General features: G+C 48.0%; 1 protein-coding gene and 1 long non-coding RNA gene across 51 annotated transcripts in view; one reads left to right on the top strand and one right to left on the bottom strand.

Moving 5' to 3' along the window:
* Positions 1 to 9,514: 9,514 nt before the first annotated feature.
* Positions 9,515 to 16,266, bottom strand: LOC132659419 (uncharacterized). Its single transcript, XR_009599868.1, has 2 exons — positions 10,934 to 16,266; positions 9,515 to 9,795 (listed from the first exon to the last, which is right to left on the bottom strand). It is a non-coding gene; the product is annotated as an uncharacterized LOC132659419 (long non-coding RNA).
* Positions 10,285 to 18,803, top strand: part of MAP4K4 (mitogen-activated protein kinase kinase kinase kinase 4) — a 151,295-nt gene continuing 142,776 nt past the window's right edge. For all 50 annotated transcript variants that reach the window (XM_042246409.1, XM_012173748.4, XM_042246387.1 and 47 more), the window contains exons 1-2: positions 10,285 to 10,614; positions 10,956 to 11,021. In XM_042246409.1, coding sequence (XP_042102343.1) covers positions 10,558 to 10,614; positions 10,956 to 11,021 — 123 coding nt within the window. In that variant the 5' untranslated portion in view covers positions 10,285 to 10,557. The remainder of the gene's footprint in view (positions 10,615 to 10,955; positions 11,022 to 18,803) is intronic.

Here is an 18,803-nt window from a genome sequence, read left to right as displayed (position 1 = left end):
TTCTTCCTTTTTTTCCTACACATAGTTTTAAAATTTCTGCAGCTGTAACTATAACCTTGTACCAGTTTTGTAAAATGATGTTTCCAATTAACATGACAACACATATCTCTACATTACTACAAACGTTTTGTAAATACCCATTCTTAAGTTTTTCAGTATAAACAATGCCCAGATTATTGTTGGATAACTCTGCTATTTCCATCTTTTCAGTCAGTCTTTTGGTGCTAAGGGATTAAAAATATATTTTATTATCTCATCAATTCTCTGTAAAGTGTGCTGTGAGAGACAGGAGTTAGGTGATTTTGTAAAACAAAGAAACAAAAAACCAGGCCCTCGAATAGACCCTAATAGGTTTCAAGGGTACAGAAAAGTGATTCAGTTATATGTATGCAAATATTTTTTGCATATCTTCCCTCTTAAATTATTGCAGAATCTTGAATAGACTTCCCTGTGCTATACAGCAGGGCCTCATTCGTTATCTGTTTTACATATGGCCTATGTGCGTGCATGCTCAGTTGCTCAGTCGTGTCTGACTCTCAAGACCCTATGGCCTGTCACCTGCCAGGCGCCTCTGTCCATGGGATTCTCCAGGCAAGAATGCTGCAGTGGGCTGCCGTTTCCTCCTCCAGGGGATCTTCCTGACCCCGAGACTGAACCCACCAGTGTACTGCATCTCCTGCACTGGCAGTGGATTCTTTGCCACTGAGCCACCCTGGAAGCCCCATCATAGGCTGTGGTCACACTCAAATAGTCGAGACACAGCTGACCCTCGCATCTGTGTGTGAGACCTCATATGAGACTGAAGCTTGTGCTAATGACTGAAACAGCAGTTAGTGAATATTTGGTCCCGTGACACCAGGCTGCCCCCTGACAGCACAGATTCTAGTAGCACCAAAGCCAGGGCCCAGGTTCCCAATTCCTCCCCGGGTATCTTCTCTCCGTCTCTGCTCAGGTCATAGCAATGAACTCAGCAGAAAGAGATCTCACAGATACATGCCATGGGATCATGGAAATCTTGGTTCCAAGGGTGCTTTAGCTTGTGATTTGCAAACTTTTCTTAGTGGTGGAAATCTTGTCTCAGTAAACTATTACTCATATTCCCGATGTATAAATATTCCCGACATATAAAAACATCTGAAAGCAGAAACTTGGTGGTGGAAGGGGAGAGGACCGGGCGACCAGGTCAGAAGTCCCCTTACTAAGTCCCTCTGACCCTCCTTGGGAGACCCAGGGAGACCCTGGGAGCCCAGTTTGTAGAACAGAGCACGCACTCCAGTTCTTTATCCACTCTGCACAAATGGCCCCACAGAAAGAAACTTTCTTAAGGCCCAGTGTGTGTAAAGAATTAATAGTTATCACACGTGGCTTTTCAATTTTTCTGAGGCCCTGGTTCTCCCTTCTGAGTGACTGCCATGTTCCCATTTCCTGGAAATTTCGAGATGAGGGTCGACACATACAAGTGGGTGCCTGTCGAGCCCACATTCACATGGCTCCCTTTTCAATCCCTCTTGCCAGCTGCTGACATCCCACCACCTCTGCGTTTCTCCTCTGCTAAAGAGCTAAGCTGTGATTCCAAAGGCTGTTATTGTGCAGCGCTTCTCCACAAGTACTATTTTAACTCTGAATATATTTTTTAAAAGTAAGGCAGCTAATAATAATTATACATTCTAAAGGCATAAAAGATGCAATTTTGTGAGAATAAGTGGTCTTCCCTTTTTGTGACCCTGAGGTGCATTTACAGAAGTCAAGACCCTCCACTGATCCAGACACACTTTCTTGTCCAGCTCTTCCCCTCTCCCATTCCTCAACCTCCAACCACCTCAAGGAGCCATCTGTAGCCAAGAATTAGGGCAAATCTGGGTGATCCAAGTCAATTGGTCACGGCCAGCCTCTTGACCTGACCCTGACTATATTTTCTAAACTAGCTGGCTATCGAATATGGGATGCTGCTTCAGTCGTGTCCTACTCTGTGCTACCCCATAGACGGCAGCCCACCAGGCTCCCCCATCCCTGGGATTCTCCAGGCAAGAACACTGGAGTGGGTTGCCATTTCCTTCTCCAATGCATGAAAGTGAAGTCGCTAAGTCGTGTCTGACTCTTGGCGACCCCATGGACTGCAGACCACCAGGCTCCTCCATCCATGGGATTTTCTAGGCAAGAGTACTGGAGTGGCTTGCCATCGCCTTCTCCTCGAATATGGGATACAGACAGGGAAAAGAAGATGAAGCTGATAATTACATTTATTTAAGAGAATGGGAGAGGCATCGCAATTTTGTAATTCATCAATGACACGTAGGGTTCAGAGTTTATCATTGGTGTATCGCCACTTAATCTTTTATTATAGGATGCAGTTTAGGAGATTTTGAGACTGGAGTCAGTATAATTAATTTAGAACTACAAATCAATAGGCCTGGCCAGCTTGCAGGATCACTAATGGAGCCTTGTGGTTCATTCATTTTTAAAGGGATAAACTTGATTATGACTGACTCCTCTCCAAAGGCAGTGCTGATGCAGGCTGATATGTGTCAGATGCCAGAATCTGATACATCATATTCAAACCCCAGACTCTTTCTGGGTTGTGACATACTCAATGGCTGAGCATCAGAGAGGCCCACTGCTCAGGTCACTTCCTGAGAGTTAGCTGCAGAGGCTTAGGACACAAATATGGACTCAAGGTTAGAGAAGACTGTTGTCTCTTCAGCTACCAGGCCTGACTTGCCTTTCCCTCGTCAAAGCCTGTTGCCCACTCAACTTTTGAAACTCGACAAACCTGACAACTATTCAAGATCCCCATCCAGCTTCTCCCAACCACTTCCAAAGGCTCCTGACTTGATTTCTAAAGCTGTAAGGCTACCTCTGGGCTTCTCAGGTGGCTCTGAGTTGGGAAAATCCCCTGGAGAAGGAAATGGCAACCCACTCCAGTATTCTTGCCTGGGAAATCCCATGGACAGAGAAGCCTGGTGGGCTGCAGTCCATCGGATGGCCAAGAGTTGGACATGACTCAGCCACTGAGCACACACACACATACATAAGACTACCTGTGACCTCATTTTTGAGGCCCCTGGGAGATTTTTGCAGGTTATGGCTGAACTTGATTTAAACTATCCTTACATATAAAATATAAACTTGCAAAAGAGATTGAGACTTCCCCAATAGTCCAGGAGTTGATTCCATGCTTCCACTGCAGGATTTGATCTCCGGTAGGGGAACTAAGATCCTGCATGCTTCATGAAGCAGCCAAAAAGAAAAAAAAAAAAAGAGAGAAACATAAAAGGATAAATGAAGGAAAGTACTTCTCTTTACAGAAGATTTCGAATAGGTCTCTAAATAAGTTCTTCTGCATGCAAAGAGCCAATTCATTGGAAAAGGCCCTGATGCTGGGACAGATTTGAAGTCCAAAGAGGAAGGGGGCAACACAGGATGAGATGGTTGGATAGCATCACTGACTCAATGGACATGAATCTGAGCAAACTCCTGGAGATGGTGGAGGACAGAGGAGCCTGGGGTGCTGCAGTCTGTGGGGTTGCAAAGAGTCAGGCATGACTTAGTGATTGAACCACAACAATGGTATTCAAAATACCATTTAATGTTTACAAAACCCTTTTCTGTGATCACAGGTACACAGAAAGTAAGGTCAACTGGCATTTTCTCATTTCCTGACCAGCTAAATACACTCAGCCCAGCTGCCCAGTGATAACCTGTCTGTGAACACTCTCCTTCTTGATGAGTCTCCATCCCAGGTTTCTCTTTCCCCTTTCATTCACTTATGTTTCCCGGTATTGCCTCTGAGATAAACCACCAGCACCCAAACCGTTGTCTCAGGATCTGCTTTTGGGAGACCTCTGAGCTCACACCACTCCCTCATCACGGAAGCGGCAACCGTAGGGCCCTGGTAGTTGGGCACCGTGTCTGTCTCGCCTCTGGCCTGCTTCTTCTTTCGTTGCCCTTTGATCTGCTTCTGCACCCCACGCCTTCCATCCTGTTGTGTACTAGAGGAGTTGCTTCCTTTTAAATCAACTGATCGACTGGTTTAGAAAGATTCCCTGCCAGTGCTCAAAGATAGCCTTTATGGGTTGAGCTCGGCTGCTAAACCTGCAGCATGCCATGGGTTCTAGAAACTTCCACTGGTCCCATCAATCCTCTTCCACTCAGATTGGAGGGGTGAACAGTTCCAGGGCTAAGGCCAGGGTTCTAGAAATCCGAGTCTCTAAGTTCCCTAAGTGAAAGTGAAAGTGAAGTCTCTCAGTCGTGTCCGACCTGTGGACTGCAGCCCACCAGGCTCCTCTGTCCATTGGATTCTCCAGGCAAGAATACTGGAGTAGGTTGCCATTTCCTTCTCCAGGGGATCTCCCAGACCCAGGAATCGAACCCAGGTCTCCCGCGTTGCGGGCAGATGTGGGCAGACGCTTTAACCTCTGAGCCACCAGGAAGCCACTAGAGGACCCATTAATCATTTCCACCCAATTCCATGTGATAGAAAACTGAGGGAGGTGGGAGGGAGGTTTAAGAGGGAGGGGATGTATTTTAGCTGATTCATATTGTTGTGCTGGAGAAGGCAATGGCAACCCACTTCAGTACTCTTGCCTGGAAAATCCCAATGACGGAGGAGCCTGGTGGGCTGCAGTCCATGGAGTTGCTAAGTGTTGGACATGACTGAATGACTTCACTTTCACTTTCATGCATTGGAGAAGGAAATGGCAACCCGCTCCAGGGTTCTTGCCTGGAGAATCCCGGGGACAGGGGAGCCTGGTGGGCTGCCGTCTATGGGGTCGCACAGAGTCGGACACAACTGAAGCAACTTAGCAGCAGCAGCAGCAGCCACATTGTTGTGCAGCAGAAACCAACACAATATTGTAAAGCAATTGTCCTACAATTAAAAAAAAACAAAACCGAGCGGCAGGGAGGGTGAACACTGGCAACACTTTGTCCATCAGGGAGTCAGAACTCAGATCTCTGACCCCCGAAACCTCTGCTTTTCCTTTCCTGAGCTTCTGAACACATTCCACCATCATCTCCTTGCTCTACTCGGTTCCCCTCACTGATCACTACTTCCAGCATTTATTCTCGGTTGCTCTAAGGCTTCAAAGACCCTGAACCCTTGAATCACATTCATATAGTTCAGTTTCACGGCTCTGCAGCCCCCCTTTCCCTGCCCCATTCTGAGGTTGAAAATCAATTGCTACCAATATTTTTGCAACTAAGAAAAACTAGGAAATAAGTAAAGTGGATGTCCAAGGGACTGTCTGTATAGACTGCTTCCATAATTGAGCTCCCCCTGGAATTTCTGTGACTGGAGGGAAATTATTGCTAGTTTGGTCCACTGTACCCTGAGAAGATGCAAATGAGCATCCATGGCCTGCTGAACTCAAGAGCATCTTACCTGCCATCTGAGCCCCTCAAAGCCAATGCTCAGCTGTTTTTCCCTAGACTTGACTGAGAATCTCAGGTCAGCCAAGGCCTTGGTTTTGTCTCCTGTTCCCACCTGGCTTTCTCAGAACTGAGTTCCCCTACCCCAGAGTTGGAGAAGGCAATGGCAACCCACTCCAGTACTCTTGCCTGGAAAATCCCATGGGTGGAGGAGCCTGGTGGGCTGCAGTCCATGGTATCGCTAAGAGTCGGACAAGACTGAGCGACTTCACTTTCACTTTTCACTTTCATGCATTGGAGAAGGAAATGGCAACCCACTCCAGTATTCTTGCCCGGAGAATCCCAGGGACGGGGGAGCCTGGTGGGCTGCCGTCTCTGGGGTCGCACAGAGTCGAACATGACTGAAGCGACTTAGCACCAGCAACAACAGCCGCCCAGAGTAGCCAGGTTTCCTCATTCTTTCAACTTCTCATTCTTTGTCCAAGCAAGCTGTTTTTTTCCCTCTAACCTAAAATGCCAAATCAGTATTTATTTCCCACATTCTTATCTTGATCATCTTTTGGGTGGGTTCATTTGTGTTCTCAAACAGATGCTGGAGGACAAAGCCCTGACTTTGATCTGCTTTCTGGCATCACATGTAGCTTGTTAGGGACCAAATATGTCTCCCCAACCCCCTTCCCATGCTGAAATCCTAGTTCCAGCGTGGCTGTATTAGGTGATGAGGCCTTCACAGAACTAATTAAGGGTAAATTCATAAGGTCAGAAGGGTGAGGCCTTGATCTGATAGGATCGGTGTCCTTATAAGAAGAGACACCAGAGAGCTTGTTCTTTCTGTGACAGTAGCACTGAGAAAAGCCTGTTTCTGGACAGAGTGAGAAGGCAGCTATCTATAGGCTAGGAAGAGAGCCCTCTCCCCAGAACCAAATCAGCTGGAACCTTGAGCGTGGACTTCCAGCCTCCAGAACTATAAGAAAAGAAATCCCTTTTACTTAAGCCACCCAAGGTATGGTATTCCGTCATGGCAGCCTGAACTACTAATACCCAGCTGTTGATTGAGAATGTGGTCCCCAGCCTCAGAGCTGCTTCTGCATGAAAAGCTAACTAACTTTGTAGAGTCTCAAACCAAACCTTCCTTTGCTACCATCACTCAGGAACTCCCATCCTCGCCTCGTGGTTTGTGACAGCCTCTTCCCAAGTGTGAACAAGGATCTGTGCTGTGCTAAGTTGCTTCAGTCACTCTTTGTGACCCCGTGGACCGTAGACCAACTGGTTCCTCTGTCCAAGGGATTTCTCCAGGCAAGAATACTGGAGTGGGATTGCCATTTCCTCCTCCAAGGGATCTTCTCGACCCAGGAATGGAATCTGTATCTCTTATGTCTCCCGTATTGGCAGGTGGGTTCTTTACCACTAGCACCCCTGGGGAAGCCCTTCCCAAGTGTGAACCGGGTTCTAAAACACAAGCAAATCTTTTACCTCTCTGTCTGTGCTGCCTCTGGCCTTCCATTAGATGCCCCGTCTTCAGAGCGTCTGGCCCGACACCTCTTGTATCTCCTTTTTCCAGGCCTTATTACCCTGCCCTGTGCTCTTGAGATGTCCTCTTAACAGTCCTCACTGCCATCATTATCTAGCATACAGAAGAGGAAATGGCAGAGGCTCAGAAGTAACACGTGCCAGCTTGCATAACTGATAAATAATAGAACTAGGTTCAAACCCAGTTCAGTTTTGCCCCCAGTCCAGCATACTTGCTGCTAGACTTGTTTAGTGTTCTTTCTACATTGCTAGACTTTTTAACGTTCTGCCTTTAACTGGAGTGATTTATGAAACTGACCTACACCCGTTAGCAGATGGTAAGCTCTTGGAAGGTAGCTTGTCCTGATCGCCCTTATACCCTGGGCGGTGGCTAAGCCCTTGCCCTGGGGAGGGACTTAAGAAAAGGTACTGAATTGAAACTAAGAGACAGTCATCACAATGCTGATACAGAGAAGAGTAGCTTAGGAGATTTAGAAGCAGCTGGTAGAAAGAGGAGTCAGTTTCTGGATTGAACTGGAGGTGATGAAGAGAATTTGGCTAGGCAAAGAAGGGGGTGGTCTGGAGTCGGCCTCAGTGTCACGGAGTTACATTTGAGGCAGGCAGTGAACTTGTGGGCTTCCCTGGTGGCTCAGGCAGTAAAGAATCTGCCTGCAATTCAGGAGACACAGGTTCCATCCCTGCGTCGGGGAGATCCCCTGGAGAAGGAAATGGCTACTCACTCTAATATTCTGCCTGGAGAATCCCATGGACAGAGGGGCCTGGTGGGCTGCAGTCCATGGGGTCGCAAAGAGTCGGACATGACAAAGAGTCACATAACAGTGAACCCGCGGAAGGAGGCTGACTTGGGGGACCCTGGAGTGTCTGCATTGGGGTCAGCTGTGAACACCAGTGAGCACCGAGCAGGTCAATTAATATCTTTAGATGCTGGTTTCCTAATGCAGGGGTCCCCACCCTGTGGGATCTAATGCTGATGCTCTGAGGTGGAGCTGATGTAACAATAATAGAAATAAAGTGCACAAGAAATGTAACGCATTTGGATTATCCCCAAACCATCTCCCCCATCCCCCGTCCATAAAAAAATCGTCTTCCACGAAGTTGGTTCCTGGTTCCCGAAAGGTTTGGGGCCACTCTCCTAATGTGTAAAGTAAGAAAAATAAGAGTACCTACCCTTTTGGGTTAATGCGAAGAATAAGGAGGATAACATATGTAAAGGGTTTAGTACATTGTTTAGACCCAATACATGTTGAGTGAGTGAGTGAGTGAAGTCACTCAGTTGTGTCTGACTCTTTGCGGCCCTGTGGACTGTAGCCCACCAGGCTTCTCTGTCCATGGGATTCTCCAGGCAAGAATACTGGAGTGGGTTACCATTTTCTTCTCCAGGGGAATCTTCCCGACCCAGAGATCGAACCCACGTCTCTTGCATTGGAAGCAGACACTTTAACCTCTGAACCACCAGGGAAGCCCTCTTGTTAATAAGAAATACTACTAAAATATTATTACTAATACTACAATCTGAAAGTTCACACTGACACCAATCTAACTCTCTGAGTAAATTATTTACTTTATACCTATAGATAAGTCCACTGCGGTTGGTAGATTAAAAACCAAATTTATTTAAAAGCACCACTAAGAATTCCCTGGCAGTCCAGTGGTTAGGACCAGGTGCTTTCACTGACATGGCCTGGGTTCAGTCCTTGGTTGTGGAACTAAGATCCCACAGGTCATGGGTGCAGTGCCACACCCCTCGTCCTCACAAGAAAGGCACCATTAAATTCACAGAAACACTGTGCTTACTATGATTTTCCTGATCAATGGATTCCAGGAGTCCCTGAATATATTTTAGCCTTATGAGAGAGTCTCAGAGTTGAAAATCTTGGCGTTTTGGGAGACAGAGGAGTGGGAAACACTGTTCTGGTCCAAGACTAACTTGGCTCAGGCACTTGGTTTGGGAACAGGCTGGTGGGAGTCCGTGCTCCACTTATGGGCTATGCCTTTAAAGACTAGGAAAATCCCTTCGATTCAATCGTTTGGCCACTGGATGTGAAGAGCTGACTCTTGGAAAAGACCCTGATGCTGGGAAAGATTGAGGGCAGGAGGAGAAGGGGACAACAGAGGATGAGATGGTTGGATGGCGTCCCTACTCAATGGACATGAGTTTGAGCAAACTCTGGGAGACAATGAAGGATAGGGAAGCCTGGCACGATGCAGTCCATGGGGGTCACAAAGAGTCTCTCAGACTTGACTGAACAACAACTTCTCTTTCAGCTTCCTCAGCCCTAAAATGAGGTTAGCATCACCCTAGGGCCATAGGAGGGCTTCAGTAGACACTGTGTGTAAACTAAGTACTGGTAAATAATGATGCTGGCGAAGCCCGATCGCAAAGGCCTTGGAGTTTCATCCTGTGAGCCCCAGTTCTCAAACTTCCCGTCGCAGCAACTCAGCATCGCCTGTACAGAGAATGAGGCCTCTCAGGCCTACCCCACACTTGGTGGATCAAACTCTGGAGGTGGGGTAGGCGATCAGCGCCTTTGCAGTCCCTTTCGGTGATTCTTGGACCCTGCGGTGAGGGAATACGGAGCCATTAGGGTGTTTGGCCAGCGGAGTGACAGTGATGCAATGACTGTTTGCAGACCATTTATTCACGTTAAACAGGATGAAACTGTCTAACTGCTGACTGGCTTCCAAAGTTGCCGGAAGAAGCCTGTCCATCGCTCCTCAGCGATCTCTAGGCACAGAACTTGGGGCAAGACTCCTGGTCCTCGCCTCGTCCACAGTGAGGAACTCGGGGCAAGGCAGTGAACGGAGCGGTTCGGATTCAGTTTCCGCCTAAAGTCTCGGGACGCGTCGGCCGAGTGATGCTCGGCGAATCCCCAACTACAACGAGGTCACCGGTTCAGCCTGGAAAAGAAGAGAAAGGACCCGAGAAGCCGCTAGGGAAACCGGAAACGAGGGTCTTCAGGGGCAGACTCGGCGGTGGGGGACGCGAAGGGAAGAAGGGGGGCGCGGGGGCCGGGCGGACCCTCCAGCTCCGGGATCCCGGCGGGGCGGGGCGGGGCGCGGCGGGGCGGGGCTCCGCGGGGGCGGGGGTCGGCCCGCCCCTCCGCCCGAGGCAGGGAGGTGGGGGGTCCGGGCTGGCTTCCCTTTGTCCCGGGTGCGCCCCCCTCCGGCCCCGCGCGCGGTCGCCGCCCGGGCCCCACCCCGCGCCCCCCGCCCTGCCGCCTCCGGGCGCGAGCGCGCTTCCGCCCGCTTTTCCTGCCAGAGGAGGAAAGGGGGAGCTGTTCGCTCTCCTCCGAGTGCGATTTCGGTGTCCCGTGTCTCCTCCTCCCGCGCCGCCACCGCCCCCGCCCCCCGCTCATCTTTGTCTGGCGGCCTCGCGCTCTGGGCTCCACACTCGGCGGCGCCGCGGCCCCTGCTCCGGGCCGCTAGTGCAGGCGCGCGCGGGGCGCGGGGCCGGGGCCTGAGGCGCGGGCGACGCCCGGGGGCCTGCCGGCCGCCCCGGCCATGGAGTGAGCGCCGCCGCCGCCGCCGCCCACCCGCGCTCGCCCCGCCCGCCGCCCCCGGCCTCGCCCGCGGGCCCGCGCCGCCCGCCGGGCCTCCGACGCCCAGAAACACGCCGGAGACCTACTGATCGTGGCCGATCCGCGGAGGCAGAAAGGGAAGATGGCGAACGACTCCCCTGCCAAAAGTCTGGTGGACATCGACCTGTCCTCCCTGCGGGTGAGTGGCGGCCCAGGAGCACCCGGGCGCGGGGCGCGGGGCGCGCGGGGACCCGGGGCCGCGCCCTGGCCGCCCGGGCGCCGCCGCGGGAAGAACCGCGGGTACGGCGGCCCCTTTGTCTGCCCGCGTCGACGGGTGCGGGGGCCCCCGGGGCGCGACCCTTCGCCGGCGCCGCCGCCGCCCGGGACCCCCGGCCCCCGGATCGCGGCCCTTGGGCTCCCGCGACCCCACCGCACGAAGCCCACCGCCGGGGTCGCCGCCCTTTCTCTCCGGCTGTCCTGCTGCTTTATTCATTGTTGTGCTGCTTTCCGACGCTCACCCCTCCCCTCCTTCTCCTCCAGGATCCGGCGGGGATTTTCGAGCTGGTAGAAGTGGTGGGAAATGGCACCTACGGACAAGTCTATAAGGTCGGTGCGGGCGCCTCCTTTGTTTCCCGGGGACGGGTTGAAACTTCTGGTCCGGGGGCGCCGGGGGATGGACACGCCGCCGCCCGGAGGCCACGCCGCGCGGCTGAAGTTGGGAGAGGGGGCTTGCCTCGTCGTCCCGCTGTTTTTTAGCAGAGTTTATATTCACACTGGCCTGAAAAGACCTCATTTCCTGGCTCTCAGATAAGGAAATAACGCTCCACTCTCAGGCATGCACTTCCATAAAATGGAAAAGCGTTTTTTTTTTTTTTCCATCAGGCAGCCTACATGCCCCCCCCCCCCCCCCCCACCCCCGTTTTTCCCAGATCTGGCCTTCGGAGTTAGTGTGTTCATTAAAATTCAGAATAGGCAGGCCTCGCCTGTGATTATCCCAAAGCACTGCCTTGGCCTTGAGAATTGTCTTCGTGTTGCCTTGTTTGAATGTTCGCCGGGAGCCCAGGGAGCGGAGTTTGCTGATACCTGGTTCTGCTTTATCACCAGCATACGTTCTACCGATGGGCGCATATTTTGGGGAACAGGGGAGGGCTGTGTGTTTGGGTAGCAGGAGCAGGAAGAATTACAGGGTGAGGATTATACAGTCTGAATTCCAGGAATAACCTGTTTGACAGGTGTGTAATTGAAACAGAAATGAGACAGAGCTCAGGAGTGGCGAGGGTGCCCAGATTTCACACCAACCCCAGGTCTTTCTCTTTTTTTAACATGAGCCTCCCCCCCCCCCCCCCCCTCACCAACCCCCAGTCCCTTGAAACTAACAAATTCGGAGACTCTGAGTCGGCCCTGAGTAACAGACACCTGATGAGACTAAGCTTGTTGCTGGTTTTGTTCGGTGCACGTTGTGGAGATTACCCAGAGCTCTGGCTAATGGAGGCAGGGCCCTTGAATGTTTGAAACAGAATGTGAAATGCTCCGTGTTCTGATTTGTTTCTTGTTACTGAAGGTTCTCTTCAAGTTATCTGCACTGCACCGGGGGTGTTCCATAGCTGTTCCCTGTTTTCTAGTTGGATTGGGATAGGGAAAAAAAAAATCTTATGAAGCAGGGCTTTGTGGCTCGCTGTGAAGAATTGTCATTGTCTGGCGAAAAGTGGAGGAGGGGGGTGTTGGAAGCTGACTGTAGACGTTTTCTTCGGCCAAATTAAGTGTGGATCCCATTGTCCCTTTTTCTGCTCTGTGAATAGGGTTTATCTATCCACAGCCCCAACTTTCCCCCGATCCCGGCTGTGTACCGGCCTGTGGTCTGAACTGGACGGAGTCCGTCTTTTTAGGTGATCTCAAGTGAATCAGCATGTGTTCTGTTGGCTAACAGTTGGGGCCAGGGCCAGGTTTTTGAATTTGAAAGAGAGCCCTGTTAAGCTCGGCCTGCCGGGCTCAACTGAATTTGGAAGCTTTTGGAAAATTTTGGAAACGGTCATGTTGCAACTCCCTGAGTGGTCTGCTAACTGGCTCCAAAAAACTGTTCTCCCCAGCCTCAGTGTTTGTTTAAGCACTGGTTGGTTTTTCCTAACCGAGTTTTTCTGGCCAGGTCTGAGTGGTGACCGTCTTCGTCCAAGTGAGTTAGCCAGGGCTTGTATTTGACCTGCTTACACAGAAGTTGGATTGTTTGGGTCTTCAAGGGTCAGCACAAATGTGAAGGCTGGTGGAAGTAGACCAGAAGCTGTTTTTGTTTTTAAACTGTAAGAGAAAAAGAGAGTGAACCATGGATGTGTCTTCATGGGTTTAGGAGCTAGGTGTTCTTAACAGGAGCACCTGGGGCAGGTTCACTCCCAAGGTTTCCCCTGCTCCTTCCCTCTGGTTCCACACTCTCTCCCCCAAAGCTTTTGGGATCGATTTGCTAAGCACCAGGTTTGGGAAGCTGTTGGGATTGGGCAGTAACAGGCTCCCTGGCTCTCTCCTTACAAAGTACAGTTGAGAAGAAATGCTCAAATTATGCGAAGCCGAGGAAACTATAGGAAATCTGTTCAACAATGGCCTGCAGTCTGAAGCAGGAGCACGACGGGAGCTTTTGCTCGCCTGCAGTTGGTTTATTATTACGGAGAATTTGAAACAGACATCGGAGAGGAAGAGGCAAGCACTGGCCTCACAGTGACCAGCATGTGACTGATCTGGTTTTCTCTGCTGTCCTTCCTCCCACCTCCATTATCTTCACATAAAACCTAGATGCCATTTCCCCATAAATACTTCAGTTGGTGTCTTTTTTTTTTTTTTTTCTTTTGGGTAGTTTCCATGCTGTTTTCACACCAAAAAAAGTGAATTCCTTCCAAGCAAATTTTCAGTTTTTTCTTTTAAATTGAAGTCTAGTTGATTCACAATGTTGGGCTAGTTTCAGATGTACAGAAAGATGATTCAGTTATATGTATGTATATGTATATATAGTTATATATATATGTATGTATGTAAATACTCTTTTCCAGATTCTTTTCCCTCGTAGATTCTTACAGAATATTGCGTTACCTGTGCTATGTCGTAGGTCCTCATTAGCTGTCTGTTCTATGTATAGTAGTGTGTATATGTTAACCCCAAACTCCCTGATTTATCCCCCTCCCTGCTTTGGTAACCATGTTTGTTTCAGATGTTCAGCGCTAAATTTTCCTGATCATCTCATATATGTTTTCTTACTCGCATGATAAAGTCTTTCATATTTTTGAACTGACCCTGGAAAGTTGAGTCTTAGGTGGAGAGAGCAGGAACCACTAACACCTCCATTTTTTTCCTCCCTTTGTTATTTCTAGGACCGTTTTCATCATGCCTAGAAGTGTGTTTAGGGTTTCTGTTTCATGATTTGCATACAGTGGTTTTGTGATTAGATTATTGACACTAGCATTTGTTTACTCTTCCTGAACGTCCATCAATGTGACTAGTGTCAGAGTTTGGAAATGAAAAGAACAATTGTAGGTGAAACACCTGTATGCTGAGCAGTCTGTAGTCCTAGTTTATTTCATTGTTATATTTTCTGTTTTTAATTTTTTTCTGTGAACTTTTTCAGTGATTAGCGTTGCTTGTTTTTAGAAGATTGTGTTTACATGAAGTCAATGGGTTGAGAGGGAGTTTGCGAGTTTTGAGATGTTCTATGGAAATGGCTTTCTTGGGGAGTTTAGAATTTTCTCCATTCCTGACTAAAATGGTATAGTTGAACAGTACATAACTTTATTTTTAATAAAGGATGTGAGACATAGGCTGTGTTCTATTTAGAGAAACTTAGTTTTTGCTTTAGGTTTTTGAGCGATCATAGGGAAGGATACTCATAAATTAAAAAGGGAAAAACGTTGTGAATTTCTGTTTGCAGGGTTTCATTCGGAGTACCATACATTTATAAAAGAAGTGTCTGTAAAATGTTCCTGTGCGTGTGGAGTAGTGAGTGTAGTAGATGTAGTGAATATTAATTATTGTCATCGAAAGGGGGCAGTGATAATGGAAAGAATCCAAACCAGGATTCATAGATCGAAGTTCATTTTTGTGTCATGGGAGTTTGTTACTTTTAAATTTGGCCAGCTGTGTTTCTTTTCTTGGGGTAGCTACTCTTTATTTTGCTTTTTTGTGCACATTCAGTGGCCAGTGGTCCAAAATGTCTTGGCTAAAGAGAGGAAAATCCTGCACCAGAGAGGCCTGGGTTGTGGTGGTGGGGTGAGGGGGTGGTTAGGGAGCTGAGAATCTGGCAGCCCCCTTGCCTGGAGTCAGGGCTTCCTCACTGGAGGGACGGATGAGCATCTTGACTGTGACCTTGTCCTTCTGGGCTGGAGGCCTCCTCCGGGCCTGAAGATGGGGAGTAGCGTTAACCTGAAAGTTGGCCACCTGTTAGGTGCTGTGCAAATGCCGTCCCCCTCTTTTATTGAAAGCGGGGTATGTGTGGCCAAAGGTGACCCTCTGGGAGTGGCAGGAGGGCTAGGGAGTGGTGGGCATCTGGAAGAGGGTTTATTCCTGTTGGTGTTGAGGACACCCCTCATTCCTTGGCATCAAGGATCCATTGGAAGTTTGGGGGTCTCTGAGAGTAGGAGGGTGGCTCAGATGAGGTTTGGAGAAGGAGAAGGTGAGATGGTTGGCCTGGGTCAGCAGTCCAGGGGAGAGGAGGGGAAGGCCAGGCCTGGGCAGGGCAGCAGAGAGAGAGAGGAGTGTTGGACTGAGTACTTGGGCTTCCTTCCTTGATCAATTCACTCCGTGTCTGCAATTTTGGTGTGGTCCTTTACATGGGTCCACTGTTTGCCTGCTGGATGACAAGGAACCTTGGGATTTTTGAAAGTGCTGAAATTGCTTTCCATTGCTTAGCAATAAAAGTGCCATGTAAATTGTGTAGCTTTAAAAAATCATCAGTGTAACATTTTGGAGCAGGCACTTAAACTTTTGTGAGGGGGGAGGTTTCTGCAAATGTTACCTTGTGGGGGTTGCGACTCTTGCTCTTAATTGAGGTGAAGACATTCACTGGGGCACAATGAACTTTGTAGAACTGCATGTTTTCCTTAAGAGGAGAGTTGATCGGCCTCTGAGTGGCATGTACAGACTTGTTCAGAGACACAGAGTTCCTTCCTGCTGGAAAGATTCCGGGCCTGAGTTGAAGGGAGGCAGAGAGGACACACAGGCCAGTGGCTCTCTTAAAAAATAATTATCAACCCAAACTTCCAAAAACTCTTTTGAAATGAAACTAAATCAGGAATGTCAAAAGCCTTGCAGAAAAGCCAACCATCAGATAACACCCTGCTGATAGTGTTTTTTTAAACTCCTTATTGTTTGAAACTTTGTAATACAGTGTTTATTTCTGTAGCTTGCAGACTTGTATTTTGTCTTTCCCCCCCCTTAATGGATCTGATATATGTCTGTTTCTGTATATTGACATCATCCAAAAATATTATCCGGGGGCCCTTTTGGTACAGAGTGTGTATTCATAGATTTTTGTGGACTGACCCTGGAAAAGCCAAGATGATTTTTGGAAAAATAGATCCTACTTTGGAAGTAATGAATCCATGAGCAGGTGTGCTAAACCTAGGAATAATCTAAGGCGTTTCATCCCCAGGGAACAAAAAAATACTATAAAATGCATTTTAACCTAAAGGTGGGTGCTTTGACACGTGCATTTCATATATGGTCTTTTGTTTCTTCTCTTTCTTAGTAAATATATACTTTCATCTTGTTATGAATAGCGGCTTGAGGCAAGTTATAAATCCAGAATTGGTTAAGAAAAGGGCATAAAATGCAAGTTTGCAAGCCGAAGGGCTGCCTGCCCTCAGAGCTGTCGGGCGTTCTCTGTCTCGCAGCCACGCTGACTTTAGGGTGCCTGTGCTTTTCATCATTAGTAACAGTGCTTTCAGCTGTCTCTGTTCTGATGACTTACACTGGCAGACAGCAGTGCATACAAATTATCTTGCAAGTGCACGGCTTGCAGACCCAGGTGGCCCGGGTACCAAACAGGACTCTTGCCCAGAGTGCAGCGCTGAAAGCTTCACTCTCTATCTTATAAAAGGAGAATGAACAAGAGTGCGGACCAAGAATTGATGGTAGTGGAGTCAGGAACTTATTCCGCATTGGGTTCTCAAAGTCGAACTCTGCCTGTTTAGAACTTTTTGTGATGATTGTAAGGGTCGAAACAATTTTAGGTCGTCACCTTACTGTTTGAAAATCAGGGTTTTAAAAACTTTATTTCTCCCACAAGTAGCAGGATATTTAGCTAGTGGATCGCAGGTCATCTTAAAAGTACTTGCGAGTAACTGCTGTAAATATTTAGTATAAACAGATGTTTTTGTGAATTCAGGTTGGTTTTAATACCGCTCTGAATTATCAGTGTTAACATATTAAAAAGCTGTGTTGAACGTTTAATTTGGGACCTGATTTTCATTGGAACATGATTATCGGGGGCAGAGATTCCCAAGTACTTTTAGAAGATTCTGTTTACAGTTATTAATATTTTGGGCTCATAAGATGATAACGCAAGAATTGAATCATCAGAATACATTTGTCGGTCACAACTGAACAATAACATTTTTCGGACTTAGGGAGGGATGGTGAGGAAGAGAATGGAGACCAGGGCAGTGTTAATATCACCGGTGACCAGTGTGGCAGCTGAACAAACGGCCTCAGGTTTTTATGATACTCTGTTAGGAGGTTGGCTAAGTAATAAGCGTCAGCTGGCATCGTTCACAAGCAAAGTGCGCGCGATGTGTTGGTAAGCGCTGAGTTGCGTGGCACTGTTTTCTGTAAGAATTTCAAAAGGAAGGACCAAATGGTAAGTTTTAGAACTTCTCAAGTTTTAAAAACTGGGATCTTAGAAACTGACATCTGTGTAGCATCATGAGGAACTTAGAGCTAGTTTCGGGAGACCAGTTAACCACACGGGGCTGGTGTCCTGCCTCTCAGGGCGCCCACTGCCCTGCAGCCCGAGCTGGGCCCTGCCTGATGGTTGGTGTCCGTGCAGTGGTACAGGCAGTGTGTTTACCTTCCAGGAGCACAGGGAAGACGGAGTGGACAGCGTGTGCCAGACACGTAACATCCTGAGACGGCTCTGTCTCCCCAGGCCCTGCACCCAGACACAACCCATGCACCCAACCCCAGCTTCCCAGCCTCCAAGGGGCTTGGGCCATAAAATACCGTACCAACTAGACAAGGAAAGAGACAGAAAATCAGATACAGAAAACACCATCCTGAGTCTTTTTTAAAATTTAGTTTATTGGAGTATAGTTGATTCTACAATGTTGTGTTAATTTCTGCTGTATAGCAAAGTGATTCAGTTTTATATATATATAATACACATCCTTTTTCATATTATATGCACATTCTTTTCCATTATGGTTTATTATAGCATATTTAATATAGTTCCCTGTGGTATGTAAGGTACTACTATTTAAGGTCCTACAAAGATAAACAGTTTCGAAACTTAGAGTTGTCCTGTTCCAAGATGCTTCTAGTTGACCCATCTGAAATTGACTGCCGTATTTTAAAATTATGTGCTTGCATGGCTTTTTCTTGGTTTATTAGTTTTGCACATTTACTGACGTCTAGAGATGGTAGTTATGGTTTTTGAACTGCTGTTGTGATCTTTTGTGAAGAATTAGCTGTTATACCTGCCTGCCTCCCTTAAATGACTATATCATAATTTGGGGTTAAAATGATACCGCTTATCTCTGAGCCAAGTAGTCTAATAGGATTCCATTTTCTGTTTTAAACACTTGAAAAGGTACATCAGATGCCTAGCAGAGTTAAGCTTTTATCAAAAATTTTTTTTTAATCACTTAAGTATGACAAATGACTTATTGTTTCAGATAACTTACTTTTTGTTGTTCAGTTGTTGTGTCCAGCTCTTTGCAACCCCATGGACCGCAGTATGCCAGGCTTCCCTGTCCTTCACTATCTCTTGGAGTTTGCCCAGATTCATCTCTGTTGAGTTGGTGTTGCCATCCAACCATTTTATCCTCTGACGCCCCCTTCTCCTTTGGCCCTCAAGCTTTCCCAACATCAGGGTCTTTTCCAGTGAGTCAGCTCTTCACATCAGGTGGCCAAGGTATCAGAGTTTCAGCTTCTGTCCTTCCAGTGAATAGTCAGGGTTGATTTCCTTTAGGATTGACTGGTTTGATCTCCTTGCTGTCCAAGGGACTCTCAAGAATCTTCTCTAGTACCACAATTCGAAAGCATCCACTTTTTGGTGCTTGGCCTTCTTTATGGTCCAGCTCTCACATCTGCACGTGAGTACTGGAAAAACCATAGCTTTGACGATATGGACCTTTGTTGGCAAAGTGATGTCTCTGCTTTTAATATGCCATCTAGATTTGTCATAGCTTTCCTGTTCAA

The sequence above is a fragment of the Ovis aries genome, chromosome 3, assembly GCF_016772045.2.
Source record: "Ovis aries strain OAR_USU_Benz2616 breed Rambouillet chromosome 3, ARS-UI_Ramb_v3.0, whole genome shotgun sequence".
Lineage (NCBI taxonomy): Eukaryota > Metazoa > Chordata > Mammalia > Artiodactyla > Bovidae > Ovis > Ovis aries.
The sequence above is the reverse complement of the archived record's forward strand: the minus strand, read 5'-3'. Positions and strand labels throughout refer to the sequence as shown.